At 38.5% G+C, this 21,742-nt stretch overlaps 1 protein-coding gene across 1 annotated transcript in view; it reads right to left on the reverse strand.

Annotated features, from left to right (window-relative positions):
• Window positions 1–6: 6 nt before the first annotated feature.
• Window positions 7–21,742, reverse strand: part of SLCO5A1 (solute carrier organic anion transporter family member 5A1) — a 171,762-nt gene continuing 150,026 nt past the window's right edge. The window contains exons 7-10 of the mRNA XM_069100092.1: window positions 16,975–17,134; window positions 10,886–11,127; window positions 4,584–4,648; window positions 7–1,495 (exon numbers count right to left, since the gene is read on the reverse strand). Coding sequence (XP_068956193.1) covers window positions 1,038–1,495; window positions 4,584–4,648; window positions 10,886–11,127; window positions 16,975–17,134 — 925 coding nt within the window. The 3' untranslated portion in view covers window positions 7–1,037. The remainder of the gene's footprint in view (window positions 1,496–4,583; window positions 4,649–10,885; window positions 11,128–16,974; window positions 17,135–21,742) is intronic.

Here is a 21,742-nt window from a genome sequence, read left to right on the forward strand (position 1 = left end):
AAGGAGAATCCAAAGCAATTTTCTTTAAAGGAAACTACACATATCTATGATTCCATGCAAGCACTCAGAACCACAGTGTTGAAATAGTTGCCAACTAGGTTAGGGGCAGGTGGTGGGAAAGATGAAGAGGGGAGACTCACTATTTTCATTTTAAAAGTCACAAATGTAGCTGCCTTGACTGTGATCTTAGCCAATGAATTTGTCCAGCAACTACAGGAACCTTCTGTTTCTCACCATGTCCTTTTTACAATAACAATAATGTCTTAGTTTATTTCCAAGCCCCTGCATTTATGATTCAGCAGCTTCTTTCCCAGCCTAAGAATGGAGGAGGCTGAAATAGGAGACTTGCTATGAATTCAAGTGTCTGCTATATTGGGCGCTGCCCATGTCTTTGAAGCTTCTGAAAACTTTCCCTGATATCTAACTCTTCTCTGGCTTATGGTTATCAATATTATTTTAAGAAAAAGACAATATTTTTAGCTCCCTTTCCAGACCAAGCTGGATCAAAGCCTCTAAAAAACAAAACGCACATGCTGCTCATACAAATTTCTGACCAAATTGCATAGTTTAGGCAAATTCACTTGTGCTTTGTAGCAGAACTCACAGTAGTTATCATCTAAAAAACTATGATTTGTAAATGCGAACCTGATGATACATCTCACCTTTATTTGTTTGAGGTCTATATTAATGATATGCATCTCTCTTACTCTTCTCATAATTCTACTTAATTTAGAATATCTCAGCCTTTGACTTATACTAGATTGGAGCATGAACATTAAATTAATATAGCTGAAGGTACAACCTATCTTAAAATTCCATTTTCTGGAGAGGGGGCTAAAGAAGACTCTTAAGTCACATTGAGGTATCCAGCTCGCAATCAGTAATGGCTGTTTGCATTGAGTTTTGTTGGTTCATAGATTATGTCTTTAGAGTTTAAAAAAGAAAAAAAAAAGAAGGCACAGGTGTTTCACAAGGCGCCATTTTCAATCCAACCAACAAAACCAAAGTCTTCCATTATGAACCTTCAGGGAAGGAGGCTACATGGCAGCAGTGGCTTCTTCCAACTCAGGGTCTGCTGAGGAATTTATTGCTTCTGGAAATGGCCCAGGGTATGTCTGTGCTGTATAAAAGATTCCTCTTCCAAGCCCCATTTCTTCCTGGAGCTCCCCTCTGTTGTTGAAAGTTGGACATGATACAGTGCGAGAATAATTTTCGCAGGGATCTGTGTGGCAAACCGTCTCGCTGACAGTATTCAGAGGGGATACCCTCCACCTTTGCCTCTGCAGCTGTTTCTCTTTGTATTTTATAGAGTACCAGGCCAGGAAAATAAAAATGAATCCGACAAATTTGAGGCCAGCCGCCAAACCGAAATAGACAAAACGAAATGATGTCACGTCGTATTCCCAACAAGAGCCTTGCACACCACAGTCCTGTTGCCAAAGCATGCAGGTGGTGTCAATAACTGCTCCAAAATAAATTGGAGTAGGAATGTACGCTAGAAATTTAAAAAAAGAATCCACATTTAGTATATATTAAAAGGAGAAATGCAATTTACAATTTTTGAAAATATGGGTGTCCACTAAAATAGAGTAAATAAATAAGGCTTTGTGTTTTTTGATGTATGTGATTTTCTTTTGGATTGCTTTACTTATTCTTTTCATGACAGATAATAGCATCATAGATTTAGAGAGAAATGGGAACTTTGTGGTCACTGAATCCACCCTTGTCCCTCATTTTACATATGAGGTTACTTACACTGAGGCCCAGAAAGGTGAAGGGATTTTCCCAGGGTAACAAAGCTAGTAAGTATCTGAGGTAGTACTTAAAACCCAGATTTGTCTGGCTTCTTCACTTACATTTAGCACTCTACTACACCACCTTACCTCAAACTTTATTACAAACAATTCATTGCCATAAAATGTTCACTATAATGAAAATATACTCAGAAGCTCATAGCACTAGTAGTAATTGTCAACAATTTCAATTCATTTGTTTGGGTTTTTTTTTTCTTCAAACCTCTAAACTTATAACAAAAATTGTCAAGAAGCTGTGAAATCATGTGCCAATACTTTGCAATGACACGGAACTCTGACTATCACAGGTCTCTCTTAAACTGGCTACATTTCTGAAATACCAGAGAAAGTTCATTCAGAAGGGTCAGATCATCATCATGGGAGACAGCTTTTATTGCTAATTGGGTATTTCCTGATTAATGGATGGATGTTCCAAAGAGGTAAAGCTTAATCAGTAACTGTTCTATAATTTACAGTCTAAGTGAGTTGCCCAGGCCACTAGAAGGTCAAGGGACTTGTCCAGGATCACCCAGTCATAATATGTCAGAGACAGAACTGAAACCCAGTGACTCCAAACTACTTTCCAAAATCCTTTTAGGAGATGGCAGATGGGCACAGAGAACTTAGAAATCTCCTTTTCCTTTGAAGATTTTGGCAATGGATTTTGACCTTTGTACATAGCTAAGTTTCCTAAAAAGCAATAATGCCTGACAATTAAATCAGGTAAATCAGAATTGTTGACCATATTCAGTACAAATGCCACAAGATGAAGGCTCAGGAGAACACAAAGACCCCTTCTCTACACTTCCCTAACCCTTCTATTACACTATTCTTTGGGGAAACAACTTTTTCTTCTGTGAAAATAGTGATTTCCTTCTACTCCATACCTGTCTGAGTTGCCCCCTCTTAATTCTCTCAAAGTACTCCAGATTTACTTTGCAAACAACATAGTTTATAAAACACCTCAGGTAAAAAAAAATTAACTTCTATAGGTACAAAACTGTTACCATATTTTACAAGAAAAAGGAAGCTTTCACCCTCTGGTTATCTCTAGAAAGCCAGCATATGAAACCTGGGCTCCTGATGGCCATTGGAGGATTTCAGTAACACTGAATACTTTGAAATCCTGGCAAAAGATTCTTCCTCCTTTAATGTAGAAATATGGTTCATACTTGGAAATTCAAGGCATGGAACTCACATTCTTTTGTCCTGTGGACAAAAGAACTGATTGCTGGGAAGAATAACAGCAGCTGAGGGAAATGAGAGGCTGCAATTTAAGATTGAGTATCTATCAAATGAGGAAGTCTTTTTAAAAATGCAATGAGATTGGTGGAGCAAACAGGCTCAGAGTTGTCAGTTTAGAAAATGCTTCAGCTAAACTTATTTTCTCTATGTTTCCCTGAAGTATCAGCTCAATGAATTACGGAAAGAGTATTTATAAAACCAAAATAATGGTGTTAGGCCACCAATAAAGACTGCTGTTACAATTTACTACATTGTTTTCAGTTGTGTTAATGATCCTTGCTCTTAAAAAAAAAAAAGCCTAGGGGCAGCTAGGTGATGCAGTGAATAGAGCACCGGGGGTGGAGTCAGGAGGACCTGAATTCAAATCTGGCCTCAGACACCTGACACACTTACTAGCTGTGTGACCTTGGGCAAGTCACTGAACCCCAAACGCCTTATGTTCCCCCTCCAATATAAAGTCTGGAAGTCTGGGCTAATTTTTCAGTACATTTAATTGAATTTCATCCCCAAATAGGAAAAGAAAATTATCATGTAAACTCAAGTAAATCACTTTCTTGCTCAGTTTCATCATTAATATGAGACAGTTAAATGAGAACATCTCCAAGGTTCTTTTAAAACTTATTGAGTCTATGAGTATATGATTCTTTTATCCAGACCTATATAACCACTAGCGGCAAAGGGCAACAAGTGGACAGAGCTCTTAGCCCAGAGTTAGGAAGGCCTGAATTCAAATCTGGCCTCAAATACTTACTAAGCTTTGTGACCCTGGGCAAATCACTTAACACTATCTGCCTCAGTTTCCTCTTCATAAAATGAGACAGAGAAAGAAATGGCAAATCACTCCAGTATCTTTGCCAAGAAAACCCCAAATAGGATTGTGAAGAGTCAGACATGACTGAAATGACTCAACAGCAAAGGCAACGATCCCCCAAAGAATTAGGCAACTGAATAATTCACTCTCAAAAGAAGAATAAATGCCATCATTTTAATTATTAAAAATGCACAACAAGACAGAATCAGGTATATTACATAAGCCTTTTAATAAGTTTGTTACATACTGCTGTGGTCTACGATACTTAAAATGTTAGACCATTCAGGGAACAAAGCTAAATTTTGATTTGTACCTTAAACAACATAAATTCGATATGACTTCTCTTTCATCATAAGTAAAAAATCAAATCAGATACTTTAGACAATGTAGTCCAGGGGAAAAGCTATGGATTTGGAGTTAGAGGACCCAGTTTCAAAAGTCATCTCTGACATTTATGTGGCACTGGGCAAATAATTTCACTTCTTTATGCCTCATCTTCCTCATCTGTAAAATGCAGGAGTCAGACTGGATAGCCTTTGAGGTCCTTTCCAATTCTAAATCAATGATCTTAAATCATTCACCTTTTATTTGTTCAAATCAGAAGGAGTGGTATCGTCCACATCAAGTTGTAAAGTCCCAGTCCCTAATGAAAACAAGCAACTTTTCATTTTCAAAAGCAGTTGAGAGTTTGCCACCTGCAAAGAGGAACTGTACTTGGAAATTCAGAGACTTACCAAGTGTTCGTAATAAAACAAACTGCATTCCTAGTGCAAAAGGTCTCTCGCCATCTTCCACAGACCTGGCCCAGGAGGGGAAAAAAAAGAAAGGAGAATACTTTGAAATAACAGTTTCAAATTAATTCTGCTTAAATGAAAACCTACAGAACCACTCTATCTATATGTATTCCTTAAATCTGAAAAGTCTAGTGGCTAAGAGAAAAGTTATTACTGAATCTAAGCAAAGACAAGATATAAAAAAATTCCCTTCAAATATAGTGAGAAAAATCTGCTTAATGTTGATTGTTTCTATGCCAAATACAATGAGCTGGAAGGGATTCACAGAGGGCATCTAGTTCACCCTAAAACTGCTTAAGAATCCCCTCAACAACATACCTAACAAAACTTCTTCTTGAAGGAATCTAATGAGGGGAGGCCAGACACCTCTTTAGGTGGCCCACTGTAAGCTTTGAACAGCTGTAACTGTTAAGGAATTTATCCTTGGAAGGAACCTAGACTTTTCTCTTTGAAAAATTCACCTGTTGATCCTAATGGTACCCCTCTGGGACAAGTCAGATCATATCATTCTCCCTTTTTTAAATGAAAGCCCTTTAGATACTTAAAGATAGCACTTATGTTCCCCTAAACCTCCCCTTCTCAAACCTAAACATACCCAATTCTTTTTTGTTGTTGTTGTTTGGTTTTGTTTTTTGTTTTTTGGAGGGTAATTGGGGTTAAGTGACTTGCCCAAAGTCACATGGCTAGTAATTGTGTCAAGTGTCTGAGGCCATATTTGAACTCAGGTCCTCCTGACTCCAGGGCCGGTAAATAGTCACTGCATCACCGAGCCGCCCCAACATCCCCAATTCTTTTAATTTATTCTTTAGATGACATGAATTCTAGGCCTTTAATCATGTGGGTCAGCCTTTTTTATACATCCTTCAGTGACATGCCATAACGGATAGTGTGCTTTTAAACTTAGAATCCTTTCTCAAACATTTATCAGCTGCGTGACTCCAGGTAAATGACTTAACTTCTCTCAGCCTCAATTTCCTCATATGTAAAATGCAGATAATAATAGCACCTACTTCACAACATTAAGAGGATCAAATGATATAATAATATGTAAAGTCCTTGACAGTCCATATAACTCTACATAAATATTAGCTACTATTTTTATTCAACTTCACAATATCTCATATATTTCTAAGAGAGGAACAGGAGCCAGGAGGGAAACAACTTTATTTTACTTCCATAGTATCATTTCCAAATTTGATAATCACATTACTTATATTGCCTTTAAACAATTAATAAAAATATTAAACAGGACATAGTCAAGCACAAATCACTGAATTACTATTGCATTAACCACTTCCTTTATAAGTTGTCATCAAACTAATAATGACTATTCTTTGGGTTGGGACAGTCAACCAATTCTAAGTCAACTTAATGGTACTATTATCTAACTCATCACTCTGTATCTTTTCTGGAAGAACAGGAAAAGATTGCCAAAAGCTTTCCTGAAACCTAGATAAGCTCCATCTACAGAATTCCCCTGATCTGCTCTTTCAAAAGAGAGAATGAGATTAATTTAGCGTAATCTTTTCTTGGTGCAGTCATGTCGGCCCTTGGTAATCACCACTTCCTTTTCTACCTGTTCATTAATGATCACTTTAATAATGAATTAAAGAATTTTGCCAAAAATCACATATTCATTCAATCAACAACCATCAAGAAACTACCATATGCAAGACACTTAGGTGGGTGATGGAGATACAAAGACAAAAAATGAAACTTCTGGCTCATGGCAGGTTTTTAGCAAATATTAGAAAAACTGAGACCATTCACCATAAACTCCCTCTTCACCCCTCTTCCTCATCTCCTGTCAGGTAGATGTCTTCTTCCACTCTCTCCTTCACTCCTATTTCCCACAATGAAGTGGCCTTACTCCTTGCCAAGGCTACCCTCTCTACATGTTAAAGTGATCCCCTTCTATCCTGCCTCCTCTGTCATCCCCACTCTTCTGCTTATTTTCAATCTCTCCCTCTCTACAGGCTAATTTTCTACTGCCTACAAACATGCCCATGTTGTCATAGTCTCTGTTCTTTTTTTTTTCCTTTTTGGAGGGGAGAAGGTAGGGCAATTGGAGTTAAGTGACTTGCCCAAGGTCAGTCACATGGCTAGCTTTGTGTTGAGTGTCTGAGGCTGAATTTGAACTCAGGTCCTCCTGACTCCAGGATGCTCTATTCACTAACTGCCCATGTTGCCCGTATTCTCAAAAAACTCACACTTGTCTCTCCCAGCCTCATTATTGTCCTATATCTCTTCTGCCCTTTGTAGCTAAACTGAAAAAGGTGTCTTTATCAGATGCCTCCCCTTTCTCTCCTTTCACTCTCTTCTTACTTAAAATGTGACTTCTGGCCTTATTATTCCACTGAAACAGCTCTCTCCAAAGTCACTCATGATCTTTCAGTGGCCAGAAATGTGATGTGTTTTTCCTCTTCCTTCATTCTCCTTGACCTATCTGAGTGAGGCCTTTTGACACCGTGGATCGCTGTCTGCTCTGTGATACGCTCTTCTCTCTCAGTTTTCAGGACACTTCTCTCTCCTGCTTTTCCTCCTGCCTGTCTGACACCACTTTTTTTTTCTCTCTCCTTTGCTGGATCTTCTTCCAAGTCATATCCTCTAATCATCAGTGTCCCTTGGGATTCTGTCCTGGGCCCTCTTCTCTCCCTCTATATTACTTCCCTTGTGATCTCATCAGCTCCCAAGGATTTAATTACCACCTCTGTGCTGATAATTCTCAAATCTATCTTTCCTGCTCCAATTTTTCTGCTAACCTCCAGTCTCACATCTCTGTATTTTTTTTTCCCTTCAGGCAAGGCAATCAGACTTAAGTGACTTTCCCAGGGTCATACAGGCAGTAAATGTCAAATGTCTGAAGCCAGGTTTGAACTCAGGTCCTCCTGACTCCAGGACCAATGTTCTATCCAATCCCTCCAACTGCCTTTCAGACATTTCAACCTGGATGTTCAATAGACATCTTGAATTAATATGTCCAAAACACAGCTTATTACCTTTCTCCCTAAATCCCTTCCCAGCTTTCCTGTTATTGAAGAAAACACATCTTCCTAGTCCCTCAGGCTCACAACCTAGGAGTCATCCTGGATTCCTCACTGTCTCTCACTACCACCACCCCTCCCCATACCAAGCTGTTGCTAAGTTCTATCATTTTCAACTCTGCCACATCTCTCTAACATGCCCCCTTCTCTACCCTGACACTGGTGGCACTTAAGTGCAGGCCCTCATCACCTCACACCTGGATTACTACAATAGCCTGCTGGTGGGTCTTCCTGCCTCAAGTCTCTCCCCACTCCAATCCATCCTCCATTCAGTCACCAAAGTGATTTTCCTAAAATGTAAGTCTGATCAATTCACCCCCCTACTCAATAAACTCCCGTGGCTTCCTGTTGCCTCCAGAAGCAAATACAAAATGCTCTGTTTGGCTTTCAAAGCCCTCCAAAATCTAGCCCCCTTCTACCTCTCCAGTTATCTTATACCTCTCTCTCTCTCTCTCTCTCTCTCTCTCACACACATACTTTTTGATCCACTGACACTGCCCTCCTGGATGCTTCATGAATATGACATTCCATCTCTTGACTTTGGGCATTTTCTCTAGCTGTCCTCTCTTCCTGGAATGCTCTCCCTCCTTTACTCCAACTACTGACTTCCCTGGTTTCCTTTAAATCCCAACTAAAATCCCACCGTCTATAAGAATCCTTCCCCAACCCTTCTAATCCCAGTGCCTTCCCTCTGTTAATTATTTTGCATTTATCCTGTGTATAGTTTACTCTGTAAATATCTGTTTGCGTGCTTTCTTCCCCATTAGAATATAAGCTCATTGAGGGTAGCCTGTCTTTTGCCTCTTTTTGTCTTATTATGGTGCCTAGTACACAGTAAGCACTTAGTACATAGTAGGCACTTAGTAAGTACTTATTAATTGACTGACAGTAGATGGCATGGGTTTTCATGATCTGAAGAGTTACTGTACTTCCCGGGGTTACTTAGCAATGGAATGAGTATGGCAATGGAGTCAAATTAGAGCTTCTAAGTGTTGCCAGCAGGGGGGAGTCCTTCACTGTTGTTCCAAATAAACGATTATCTCACTTTTAGCCTCTCTGATCAACTGGCTCCTGGATGCTGAGCAGACAAAGCTGATCCTTTCCTTCACAACCTCTACATGCAGCACTTTTATAATCTCAATAATGTCTTCGATAAATAATTCTATTATACCACACTACCCTTAAGTACATTGGGCAGAAATGTGGCCATAAGTTCCTGGGTAACCCCAAATTGTCCTTCCTATTGCTCCTAATTAGCGAAGGAAACCATTATACTGACTCTGGAGACACTGGTGTAAAGTGTCTAGTAGGAAAACGGCAAAATGTCTCTTTTCCAATTTTGTAAAAAGCACAGAAGACTGTATGACCTTGAGCAAGTCACTTAACCCCAATTGCCCTGCCTTCCCCCCTCCAGAAAAAAAAAAAGCACAGAAGACCTCAGAACCAAGAAGATCTGGGTCTTGCCTCTGCAACATACTGGCTATGTGACCCTGGGTAAGTCATTAACCCTTTAATGTTCTAGGCAGTATTCTACAACTAGATGTTGCAGAAAAAATAATGATAACTGACTTTGATAGAGGTAAATTCCTCACCTGGGAGCCCTCCATGCTAATGAAATCATGAGTCTAGTTCCTCTCTCTGAAATAAACCAACCAGGGAAGTGACAAGGACAGAAAGAGCACAAAGCATGCAAATATGCACAGCCAAATGAAAAAAAAAAAAATCTCTCTCTGTCAATATATTTTCTCCTTGATTCCAGATCAGGAAGTACAAAGATAGTTAAATCAACATTAGTAATTGCTTGTGCAGAACAAACTATGCTTGCCAGCCAACACAGAATCAGAATCTCAGAATCTTGGGGCCAAAAAGGACCTGAAAGGCTAATACAACCCGAAATTCCACCAAACAATTCATCAACAAGCGTTTATTAAGTGCCATTGGCACTTGAAAGACAAAAACTAAATAATCCCTGAATTTAAGGAGAGGAAAATATGCACATATTAGTAAATGCAAAATAAATATAAGGTAAGTGCCATAGGACTGAGGAGGGGAAGGTAGGATGGGGTGGGGGAATCTGGCACTTGAGAGAGCTTGGAAGGACCCTAGGGATTCCAAGAGATATCATAACGGAGGGAGAGCATTTCAGACATGGGGAATATGCAAAGGCAAAGAGACAGGAGACATAATGGCATATGTGAGGAACAGCAAATGAGACAGTTTGGCTTGACCACAGAGTGGGAAAAAGGTAGCATATCTGCTCAGTTGAGACAGTCATACTATGACGGGCTCTAAAGGTCAAACTGAAGAATTTTTATTTGAACCTCAAGGTTATAAAGAGCCAATCGAACTTTGAAGCAGGGGAACAACATGGTCAGATCTCTGCTTTGGCAGGGATCACCACTTTGACAGCTTTGTATCTTGATTGCTTACCAAGTGCCTGAAGTGTAGTGAGCACTAAATAAATGTTTGCTGACTGAGTCCACTGTGTGGAGAATGGATTGCTGAGGGGAAGGATTTTGAGGCAGGGAGACCTATTAGAAGGCTATGGCAACAGTTCAGATGAGATGTTAACAGGGCCTGAATTAGCATGGTGACTGTGTGAACAGAGAGGAGATGTTAGCCATAGGGGAAATAATAGAATTGGAAAGACTTGGAAACTGAACCAAATAGGAGTACATTCTATAACATCCAGCAAGTGTCCACCTGCCATGTGCTTGGACTCTAGGGCAATTTGGTGTTTTTAGTATAAATCATTTTCCAAGTTCAGTAGGCTCCTTCTTGCTCCCCTATAGTTTCAGGCTTGGTCTTGCCCCATACATATTCTCATGGCGCCAGATAACAAAGCAGAACTTTTCAGGGTTGGCATTTTGAGGAAGTGGGGACATCCTAAAGATCATGTCTCAGGGGTAGGTCTAGGGATTAGAAAAAGTTAGCACTCTGCTGTGGTCCCACCCCTTCCACATCTGAAAAAGAGCCCAGAAGCTGGGCCAGTACCTAAATGCCCTCCATCTCACTCCATCCAAACTCTTCTCTGCTCTGCTTTACCCTGTTCAGTTCCCAACAAGGGCTTGTGTGACCAAGGCGACCTTTAATTCCTCTTCCAGATCATAAATAAAATGACCCTTCGAACTCTGATACTTTACAGTAGCTCCTGTAAGGATAACGAAGGCCTCCCTGTAAGCATAATCCAGGGCTCACCTGAGTGTGACTATGATGGCTGATGGCTGGGCACACGCTGTTATGAGGGTAACAATGAAAAGAAAAACAAGGAACGGAATGAGGGTATTACAGGTCCGATTACACTTCCCAGACACGGCATAGCCATTCTCATTGAGATAGGTTTTGACAATAACCATCCGAAGCTGACTACGCTGCCCCACCGTCGGTGCGGTGATGACCTGTCGGCTCTGAACACAGGCACACTCTGTGTAATTACGTACCTGGGGAGAGAAAATAGATAAAATACTATTCAAGCTAAACACTGTGATCAGCAACAATGACAACAAAATACACAGCAGGGAAATAAGAAGGCAGTGAAAAGAAAAATTCCAAAATGAATGATTTTTGGATGAATCCTAATTTGTAACTATATGCAATATGTTCACAAAGTTATATGATGTGCTCATCAACAATGACAATCAGGCTCAAAAACAACAACAACATATTAGAATGAATCTAAGTAGAAAATTACATAGGGATAGATAAATTGGTGCAAAAGAAAAAGCACTGAACTTGGAGGCCCAGAACCTGGGTTCAAATCCCAACCTTGTGAATTACTATGTGAACATTGGCAAGTCACTTAACTTCTTTGAACTTCAGTTTCCAAATTTGTAAAATGAAGGGAAGGACAAGATGACCTAGAAGGTCCCTTCCAGTTCTAAATGTATGATGCTATGGAGAACAATGACAATCCAAAGGACACACAGCTTGTCAGCAAACTCTTTTTAGACTAGTAAAGAATGTTAAACATCAAGGCTTGCTCCATGAGCCTTCCCTATCCACTCCAGTGTTCGTCTATACGTTTTCTTGGCTCCTGAAATACTATCTATATTATTACATTAAATTACTTATTATTAAATTATTTGTTTTTATTAATTATTATATTTATTATATATAATATATTATATAATAATTATATTTATTATATATAATATATTATATAATAATTATATTTATTAATTATTACTTATTATTATATTAAATACATCTATATTATTCATGTAGCTCTGATCACACAGTCTTATTTGGTTATTTAACTGGTGTGGTGTATAGAGAGCCATCCTCAGAGCCCAAAAGACCAGAACTCAAGACTCACCTCTGATATATACTGAGCTTGGGACTCTGGGCAGGCCCAACCTCCCAGTGCCCCAGCTCTCTAAAACCGTAAGTTGAAGAGAAGGTGGTGACCAGTACTAGTAGGAGGGAGTTTGTTCATCTTGTAGTTCTCTATGCCAATGAAATCACAGGTCTAGAATGTCTGCTTATATGTAGGTCTTACATCTGTGGCTCTGTTGAGGTATTATGTGCTATATTTCTTTGTGACCATGCAAACCCCCCCCAAAAAAAAAACCCCACACGTATACACAGCTTTAAGCATGCTGCTGAGCACAAAATCATAGTTTCGAGGTTAGAAGGAACCTCAGTAGCTATTAGTCCAATCCTTACTTGAATGGGAAGCTCCTTACTAGATGAGAAGCTGATAAATGTTTAATGATTGGCTGGGAGGGAGGGTGTAGAAATATACATACAGACAAGCTTTTAAGTTTAGTCTGCATTATTAAGATGTTCTTGAGTCTAGACAATCAACAAAACAATAAATTAAGCCCGGATTTGGAGCAAATACTATTTTAAAGGTTTAAATGTCCACACTGAAATTTTAACAATTGGCTCTTGCAAGTCAGTTAGAAATAGCTCTAGCACAACTGGATAGCATCGTGGGTCTGTGATTTCATTGATACAGAAAATTTTAGGGGCAACTAGATGGCTCAGTGAATAGAGCACCTGCCCTGGAGTCAGGAGAACCTGAGTTCAAATCTGACCTCAGATACTTGACACTTATTAGCCGTGTGACTTTGGGCAAGTCACTTAACCCCAATTGCCCTTCCTTCCCCCCTCCAAAAAGAAAGCAAAAAAAAAAAAATTCTAGATAAATAAATCCCTCTGCCAATGCAGGTCAATCTGTTTTCTGCAACTTAAAGTCTTAAGAAGGTTGCTTAGATCACTATGAGATAAAATGACTTGCCCTGGGTCTCACAGCCAGTGGATGTCAGAGGCAGCACTTGAATCCAGGCCTTGCAGATACTGAGGCCAATTCTCGACCCACTTAGCCATTTTGCTGTAGAAGATACATATTGTTAACATCTATTAATATATTATCCTCGTCATAGAATTTTCTCCTTTTAAGTCATAGAAAGTCAGAGCCTGTGAGTAAATAGACTAGTTTTTCAAGTAGATTAGGTAATGTGGGAAATGAGTAACTCTTAAAAGTCATTACTATCCTGGCATAATAAACCGAGCAAGGGAATAGTTTTCTAGAAACACTGGTCAGCCAAAATCTCCCCCTGTTCTTAATGGTACTTTTAATGCAAGGCCAATACAAGTGAAAAATTAATATCAGCCAACTGCCATTTTTACATTAATAACCAATTAAAATTTTAAAAATTATATCAATCAAATACCCTCATTTGACTGATTTCTTTGTTTCTCTTTCAAAAAAAAACCTGCTGAATTCAATGAATTAGAAAACTATTTTGACATTTTCATTACCCACTATAGTGGTAAGAAGCGTGACTAAGGAAGGCTGTTTGGCCACCTGCTTGCCATTCAGTAAACAGATGCCCTGAAATAGTTAATGTACCTACACTAAAGAACTAACTTAATAACAAAGAAATATTTCAGTACTGGACTTAAAGCCTATGGTGACTCACACACTGAATTTAGTCCATTAAATAAAGAAAATGCATCATTCATAATCTATTTTACAACTTGCCACTGTATTTTTATCTTTTAAAATAGAAGGATCTTTTTAAAAACTGTTTTTGTTTAGTAAGGTAGCCCCACATCACCAATACAAGAATGTCAAAGGCATTTTAATGTCACCAAAACAGTTTATTTTTAGATGCAAAATAGTGTTCTTATAGAAAGAAGCAACACACTATTTTGGGCAGGGGATGCACATATTATTTAATTGATGTAAAAATACCTATGTGGGAACTCCCCATTTCAACTGAGCTCAGAAATCTATCTCTAGCTTATAGTCTGAGAGTTTGGAATTTGGGGAATCAGAAGTTGGGGATCATTTGATCAAAGGGAAAAGGTTTCCATAATAGCATCCTTCTTAGAGGAGAAGACAACCAGGATAGCTAGAAAGCAGCTGATATATTAAAGAAAGCCATCCCTTGGGGGACCAGAAGATCTAGACCTATAAATTCCTGTTAAGTGGTACAACAAAACTGCCCTTACCTTACAAGAGTGGGCAAGAGTATAATGAGCATAATGGGTTATTTGATCATTGTTTTTTGTTTCTTGTATTTGTTTATGTCTCATATACATATTCTGTGGGTTGAAATAATAATAATAATTTCTAATAACCCATTTTAAAAAAAAGGATGCTACTTGGAGCATTGAGAAGTGAAGTATCTTGCCCATGGTCATACACCTAAATTTTGTTAAAGCACGAGATTGAACCTAAGTTTTCCATTCTTTTGGTAGCTAGGTGGCACAGTGAACAGTGTCGAATCTAAAGTCAGGAAGACTCATATTCTAGGGTTCAAATCTGGCCTCAGACATTTATTAACTGGGTGACTCTGGGTATGTCACTTAACTCTCTTTGCTTTAATTTCCTCATCTGTGAAATGAGCTGGGGAAGGAAATGGCAAACCACTCTAGTATCTTTGCCAAGAAAACCTCAAATTGGGTCACAAAAAATTGGACACAACTGAAAATAACTAAACAACAACTTCCAGGCTCTGAAACTCATCCTTCAGTGATTATACCACCCTGTCTCACCCACATTAGATAACTGTGTACGGGAGGAATATGCTCAAGTTTCCTGAGGAACATGTTAAATTTTTCTGTGATTCAATTTCTTTATCTACCAAATGGGAATCAGTATTTGCACTACCTATTCCAGACAACTGCTATGAGGAAAATGCTTAGTAAATTTTAAGTACTATGTGCATATGAAATTATTCCTAGTGATAATATATTTTATTATAGAAAAATAGCCTGGCCAATGCTGAATTGAATACAAAAATTAGCTGGAATGATGTCATCAAAGAGGTGAATGACCAGAAAAGGAGCTTGGGGGTGGCTAGGTGGCACAGTGAGTAAAGGGCCGTCCCGGGAGTCAGGAGGACCCGAGTTTGGTTCTGGCCTCAGACACTTAACACCCACACAAAAAACTAGCCATGTAACCTTGGGCAAGTTACTTAACCCCAATTGGCCTCCAAAGAGGCAAAGAAAAAAAACAGAAAAGAAGCTTGGCTAGTCATGTTGCAAGAGTAAAGGATGACCATTGGAATGGTCTTTATGCTGAATTCATAGTCAGGTAATGTCATCTGCCAGGGACAGTATCTCTTTAGGACACTGGATGAACCTCTCTGGAGGACTTATGGGTAGATATGGATTAAAGTCAGAGTGAGAAGATGGGAATGGATTGTAACATGTGTATATGGTGGGAGGCATACCTAAATAAATTAGCTCAGATTCATTAAATTATTGATGCTTGGCTGAGGAGAGAGCTGTCAAACTCATAGCCAACAACTCACAAAACTCCCAAGTGTGACCCCCAACCAGATTAAAACATAATTGGAGAATATTTAACAAAATAAATAAAAATGCAATACATCACAGATAATGCTGATTTGTGGTTTTCTAAGTCCACTGCAGCCCAGGAATCTGTTTCTATTAGAGTTTGACACCATTGGCCTAGTGGATAATAATGCTGACCTTGAATTCAGGAAGACATGGGCTTAAATCTTACCTCTGACACTCAATATCTGTGTTTTCTCTGGACATGTCTGAACCCAGTAACCTCTCTAAGACTCCATTTCCTTATCTGTAGTATTAACTTCACAAAGGGAACTATGAGGTTCAATTCAATTCGACTGGCATTTATTCAGTTCCAACTATGTGCCAGGCATTGAGCTAGGCCCTAATAATAAAAGGACAAAAACTACACAGCCCCTCCCTTCAAGAAGCTTACATTCTACTTGGGAGACACAGCACCCATTCAGATAACTAACCACAAGATAAATGTAAAGCTATTTTTGATGGCACCAGCAATTGTGGAAATCAATTCAAACCAAGAGTTGAGGAAAGCTAGGGATACAAAGAGGGAGACATCACATGCACATAAGCACTTTACAAACCTGAAGTGCTACATAAAAGGTCCAAGTAATATTACCCTTACTTACTAACCATAAGACACTTTTCTATAGTGAACAGAATCATAGACTCTCAGATCAAAGGCTTTAGAGCTAGAGGAAGACTTAGAAATAAGCTTATCCAACATTCATTTTATAAAGGAAGACACTAAATTCCAGAGAATTCAACTGACTTGCAAGTAAAAAAAAGAAATGACCTAGTCAGTAGCAGAACTAGGATTAGAAACCAAGTCCTCCAACTCTAAATCCAATGTTCTTTGGGCTAGAATGTTTTTTTATGTGTTATTCATAACTTATGTGGAAGCAAATTCTCAAAATAAATTTTGAAAGGCTGAACCAACAGAATTATCTTTAACCCAAAGTTTAAAATAAAGTGTAATATCTCTTTGGCTCCTAAAAACAGCTTGTGAGGAGATTTTAAAGACCCCAATTGTGTGAGTACAGCTTACTCACACACTGGATCTAGTCCATGAAATAATGGAGAAGAAATCAAAGGCCATTTACTTTACTGTTCTATTTCATGAGCATCAAATGCAGTGGGCATCTTGACCTATACATCTGCACACAAGAGATGTCAGAAGAAAAAAAAAAAAGAGGAGGATGATGGAGAGGGGTGAACCAGGAGCTTCACATCATCATGTTGCACTGAGCCAGCAATGCGAATAGCCCAAGAGCTGGTGTAGAAGTCAAAGGCCTCCTCAAAGCTGAGCTCATCTCTGGGGAAAGGTAACACTGCTTCATTGTCTTTCCTCTAGGCTGGGACGCAAGGAACGTTAATGGTTAGGGTAAGCCTCTAATGAATGAAAATAACTGCATCACAACAGTAAATGAATACCTACATGTCCTCAGTCATGGAAAGGTAGATTAACAGTGGTCTATGAATTTGCCCCAAACACTTACCCCCATACTATGATTACCACTATTGGCACAGCCAGCCAGACAAGGGTTAAAGTATGTAATTCCATCTGATCCACAGACTGGCTCATACTCATGGATTTTACAACCACAGTTAACATTGCAGCTTCCTGTTAGATTCCTGTGGGCCATGGTGAGAGAAGGCCTAAAAGCAAAAAGAAGAAGGAAGGTTAGAAACGATATGTACATAAAACTTGATTTTGAGATAGTTGATCATTACAATTATAGATTTTAGAAAAGAGATATTAACAATGGGGTATGTGGCACCAACTTTACCAGACTTCTTTTACATTATTTCTTTTCACTCTACATTTCAATCAAACTGGACCATGGACCATTCACCAAACTCAGCATTACATCTCTTGCACCCATGTCTTTGCATGGGCTATCTCCCATACCTAGAATGCCCAGGGATACCTCCTCCCTTCCATCCTGGAATCTTTAGCTATCTTTGAAGGCTAAGAAGTCAAGTATCACTACCTCCTGCTTTACTAAGCCCTTCCTGATTCCCCTAGTTTTAAGTGTTCTTTCCTTTTTTTCAAAATTATCTTGTGGTTACTTATCTCTGCCTATGTTGTATCCTGAAGTAGACTGTAAACTTCTTGAGAGCAAGAATTGTTTTTCTTTTTTTGTGTTTGCATCCCTAGTACAATGCCTTCCTCTTAGTAAGTCCTATATATAGGAAGTGCTTATAAAATTCCTCATAGTAAATGGTTAATAAATGTTTAATTAAATCCGTTTTTATTCACAGAATTGAAGAAATATGTTTGCTTTAATAGTCTAACATTTCAGCTCTAATCATTTTTTTCTTATCCATACAACTGCCTTAATTCTAGTCTTCAATTCAGTATAAGCCTCTATACTTCCAAATCAGAGAACAGAATCAAGAGCCATTTCCTGATACATCAGATAATAAGATTATAATCTTTGTAAAGCATTTAGCACAGTGCACTACACACAATAAGTGTTTAATAAATGCTCATTCCAGGGGCAGCTAGGTGGCACAGTGAATAGACAACCAGCCCTAAAGTCGGGAGGACTTGAATTCAAATCCAGCCGCAGATACCTGACACACTTACTAGCTATGTGACTTCACACAAGTCACTTAATCCCAACTGACTTGCCAAAAATAAAAATTAAAAACAAAAACAACGATAAATGCTTATTCCCTTCCCTTCTTCTTTCAAAAGAAAAATTGCCAACTGACTATGACCACATGAAAATAATCTTCAAATCACTAACGGTGAGAGAAATGTCAATAAGAACAACTCTGAGGTATCACCCCACAAATGCAAACTGAAAAAGTGACAAAAGATGAGAACATTGATATTGAAAGAACATTGAGAAGACAAGCATGCCCATACTCTGTTGGGGAGCTGTGAAAGGGTGCAAACATTCTAGATTCCCCATTTGAAACTGTACCAAAAAGTGACTAAACTCCCCATACCCTATGACACAGGAAATCTCCCTCCATCATCACCACCACCACCACCACCAAGCAAGTGAAGGACAGAAACAAGGGGCCAACATGAGTATTCATAACAACATTCTTTGTGAAACCAGAGAGCTCAAAACAAAGTGGGTGCCCATTGTTCAGAGAATGACTAAATAAACCATAGCATATTAATGGAATGGAATATTACAGTGCACGAGGAATGATAAATATAAGGAATTCAGAAAATGTGGGCAGATTTGTGTGAACCAATGGAACACAAAATAAACAGTACCAATAAAATACACAATGACTACAACAATGTAAATGAAAAGGTCACAAATAGCACAAATCCCCCTCACAAATCTTCACATTTATCTTTATAATCCCCCCTGTGCAGCTGGTGGGGATTCATTTTTATGTTTGGAATTACCTTTGTATAACCATTCTCATTGCTCAAGAAGAATTCAGTGAAGTCTCAGCCTCTTACCATTTAAAAAAAAAGGAAAGAAAGGTTTTTTAAAAACACTTTGGAATCAATATATTGGTATAGCTATTCAGTGATTCAATAAAGAAAGCAGTAAGCTAGGTCTGCCCTCCCTCAAAAATGTCTAAGGCCAGAGCATCACTCCTGGGAGAGAATGGGGGATTTGGCAAAATAAACCAGGCAGATTCCAAAGGGGATCATAGGAAGTGCTAGGCTGAGCACTCATCACCAAGTCTTTCACTTAATATGTGTTCAATATTTGTATTCAACTGACAGCATAGCTCTTCTCAGATAATTATTTTCCCTCCTTTTAATTCTTTGCCCACCACCTCTTAGCTAGAAGTTATATTTACAGAAAAGTCATTCATTCACTCAGTAAATACTTACTGAGGAATTGTTATGGGCAAGGCCATGTCTTTAGTTAAGTGATTTAACAACAAAGAAGAGAGCAAACCAAGCATCAAACTGGACATTTCAAAACACTACTTTTTCCTAAGGGCCTTTCTGCTCTTGCCTATTTTCTATTTTGAGAAATGTGTTCCTCAAGTTTAATAAAAAAATAAAAATCTGACCAAGAGAAACCTCTCAACCAACCAAGAAAGAATAATTATTTTAATTCATCTCCCTTGCTTACACAAGTGGAAAAACTTGTCAAAGATCCATGTAACTACATGAATTAATTCATATTAGCACTTCATCAACACAATTCTTTTCTGGGTATCCATTATTCCTGACAAGCACTTTAAAAACTGATAGTAAAAATAATAATCCATGAAAGGTCTATCCAATTAAAAAATTTATCCTATAAAATGGTAAATGTCAACAGCTTCCAAAGATATTTATTGGCACTGCTACTTAGAATGTATGTAGCAAAATGTTTTATAGTTTTCTGATTTATGATTTACATAAGGATTTGCAATTATTTTACAATTATTTCATGCTTCTGCAAAATGATTGAGGATTTTTAATTTCTGAGATAATTATTAAACACCTCTAACTTATCCATCTAAATGGGTATCCAGGTAAGAGGGAAGACCCAAAAGAGAAATAGTGAACAAACATATAAAATACTGATTCCAGAAAGACAAAACTTTCTGGTACATGGGAAGTGAAACAGCTCCGGGTCAGCCCAGAATGTTTGACTCTCTGGACAAGATGAGGTCATGAGGTATGATGGAAAGAAATTATAAAATAAGAAACACTCTAAGAAAATCAATGTGGGAGAGCCAAACAATAAATATAAAAAGTAACAAAAGGGAAGTAGGAGGTTTGTGATCAAAAGAATTAGGCAGGGGATGGGGCAAAGGAAGAGGAGGGTTCCGAGAGGGGGATATAATCCAACCCCCAAAAGAGAATTGACTTTTGTGGTTGATCTCTAAGTAGAGTTGACAGAAGCCATGCCTTAGGATAATAGTGACTTACTTGAAAGTTTTTCGGTCCAGAAAACACAGTGGAATAGAATTTTTCTGCTTGCGTTCTACACTGAAAATAGGAGCAGTAAAATACTGCTTGTTACCCCAAAGTGAATGCATTGTTGGGGTGTGCGATACAGTATGATCTACTAGAAAGCCCTGACACTCCTTTGGAAGAAGATTACATAGTTATTTCACTAATAAACAGATACAATGATTTGATAAAAGAGTTTTTGGCAAAATATCCTTCCCCAAGTAAATTTCTTTAAATGAGAACCTACCTTGAGCCATGAAAATCTGCAAATTGCAGTGACAGAATTAATTGAATGTGTATGTGTGTGTTGCAAGTATGCAGGGACTCCCATAAATCAATGCTTTATAGGTGACTGTTACATAATAAAAATAGAGTCTATGAAAGATTATTACATTTTATTCCTGTTTTATAGTATTTTTAGTGAGAACAGAGCATTATAGAGTATTAAGAGAATATTATATTCACCCAGCTGACTAATGAAACTAACATCAGTTTAATATATAGTTCCCCAAAATGACAGGTTCCTGGTACTCACAACAGTCCCTCAAAAATAATACTGTCCCACAAACCACAGGGCAAATATCATGAAGGAACATCAACAACAGCAACCTCTTTGTTATACACATGAGAAAATTTGAGGCCAAGAGAGAATAGGCAACTGGCTCAAGGCACACAATGCAACCCAGTGCAACCCAACCAACTCAATTCAATTTTATAAGCATCTCTTAAGCACCAACTCTGTACCAAGCACTATACTGTGCATAGAGGATACAAAGACAAAATGAAAAATGGTCCCTGCCCTCAAATGGCTTATATTCCATTAGGGAGGAAAACTATTCCTTTAGGAAGTACACTGTCAACAAATCCATTCACCAAGCATTTATTAAGCCAGGCACTATGCTAAGTCCTGAGGATACAAAGAATGATTTTTAAAAATCTGTGCTCTCATAGTCTAATGTCAGGGACAAGGTGCAAACAACTCTGCATTATGTATATATCTGTATATATACATTTATGTATCTGTGTGGTTGTATTGGAGATAATCTCTGAGGGAAGGCACTAGGATTATGGGGGACAGCAAAGGCTTTCTGATTGAAGGAAGCCAGTGATAGAAGAAAGGAGGGAAAGGGACATGGGCAATGATCAATGAGATGCACAGAATCAGGAACTAAGAGAATCATGTGAGAGGAACAGTTAAGAGATCAGTGTACCTGAACCACAGAGTACATGGAGGAAAGTAAGAACATGAAGTAAGACTGGAAAGTATAAAGGGAATGGTTTTTGAAGGTCTTTAAAAGTGAAGCAAGATTTTGTATTCAATGCTGGAGGTGATAGGAAGCAACTAGAGTTAACTGAGGGCAGGGGGAGGGAGGAAGGAGGAGGTGACA

Source organism: Petaurus breviceps, unplaced genomic scaffold (assembly GCF_028583685.1).
Source record: "Petaurus breviceps papuanus isolate PSGF00001 unplaced genomic scaffold, PetGlider_PUasm1.0 38, whole genome shotgun sequence".
Lineage (NCBI taxonomy): Eukaryota > Metazoa > Chordata > Mammalia > Diprotodontia > Petauridae > Petaurus > Petaurus breviceps.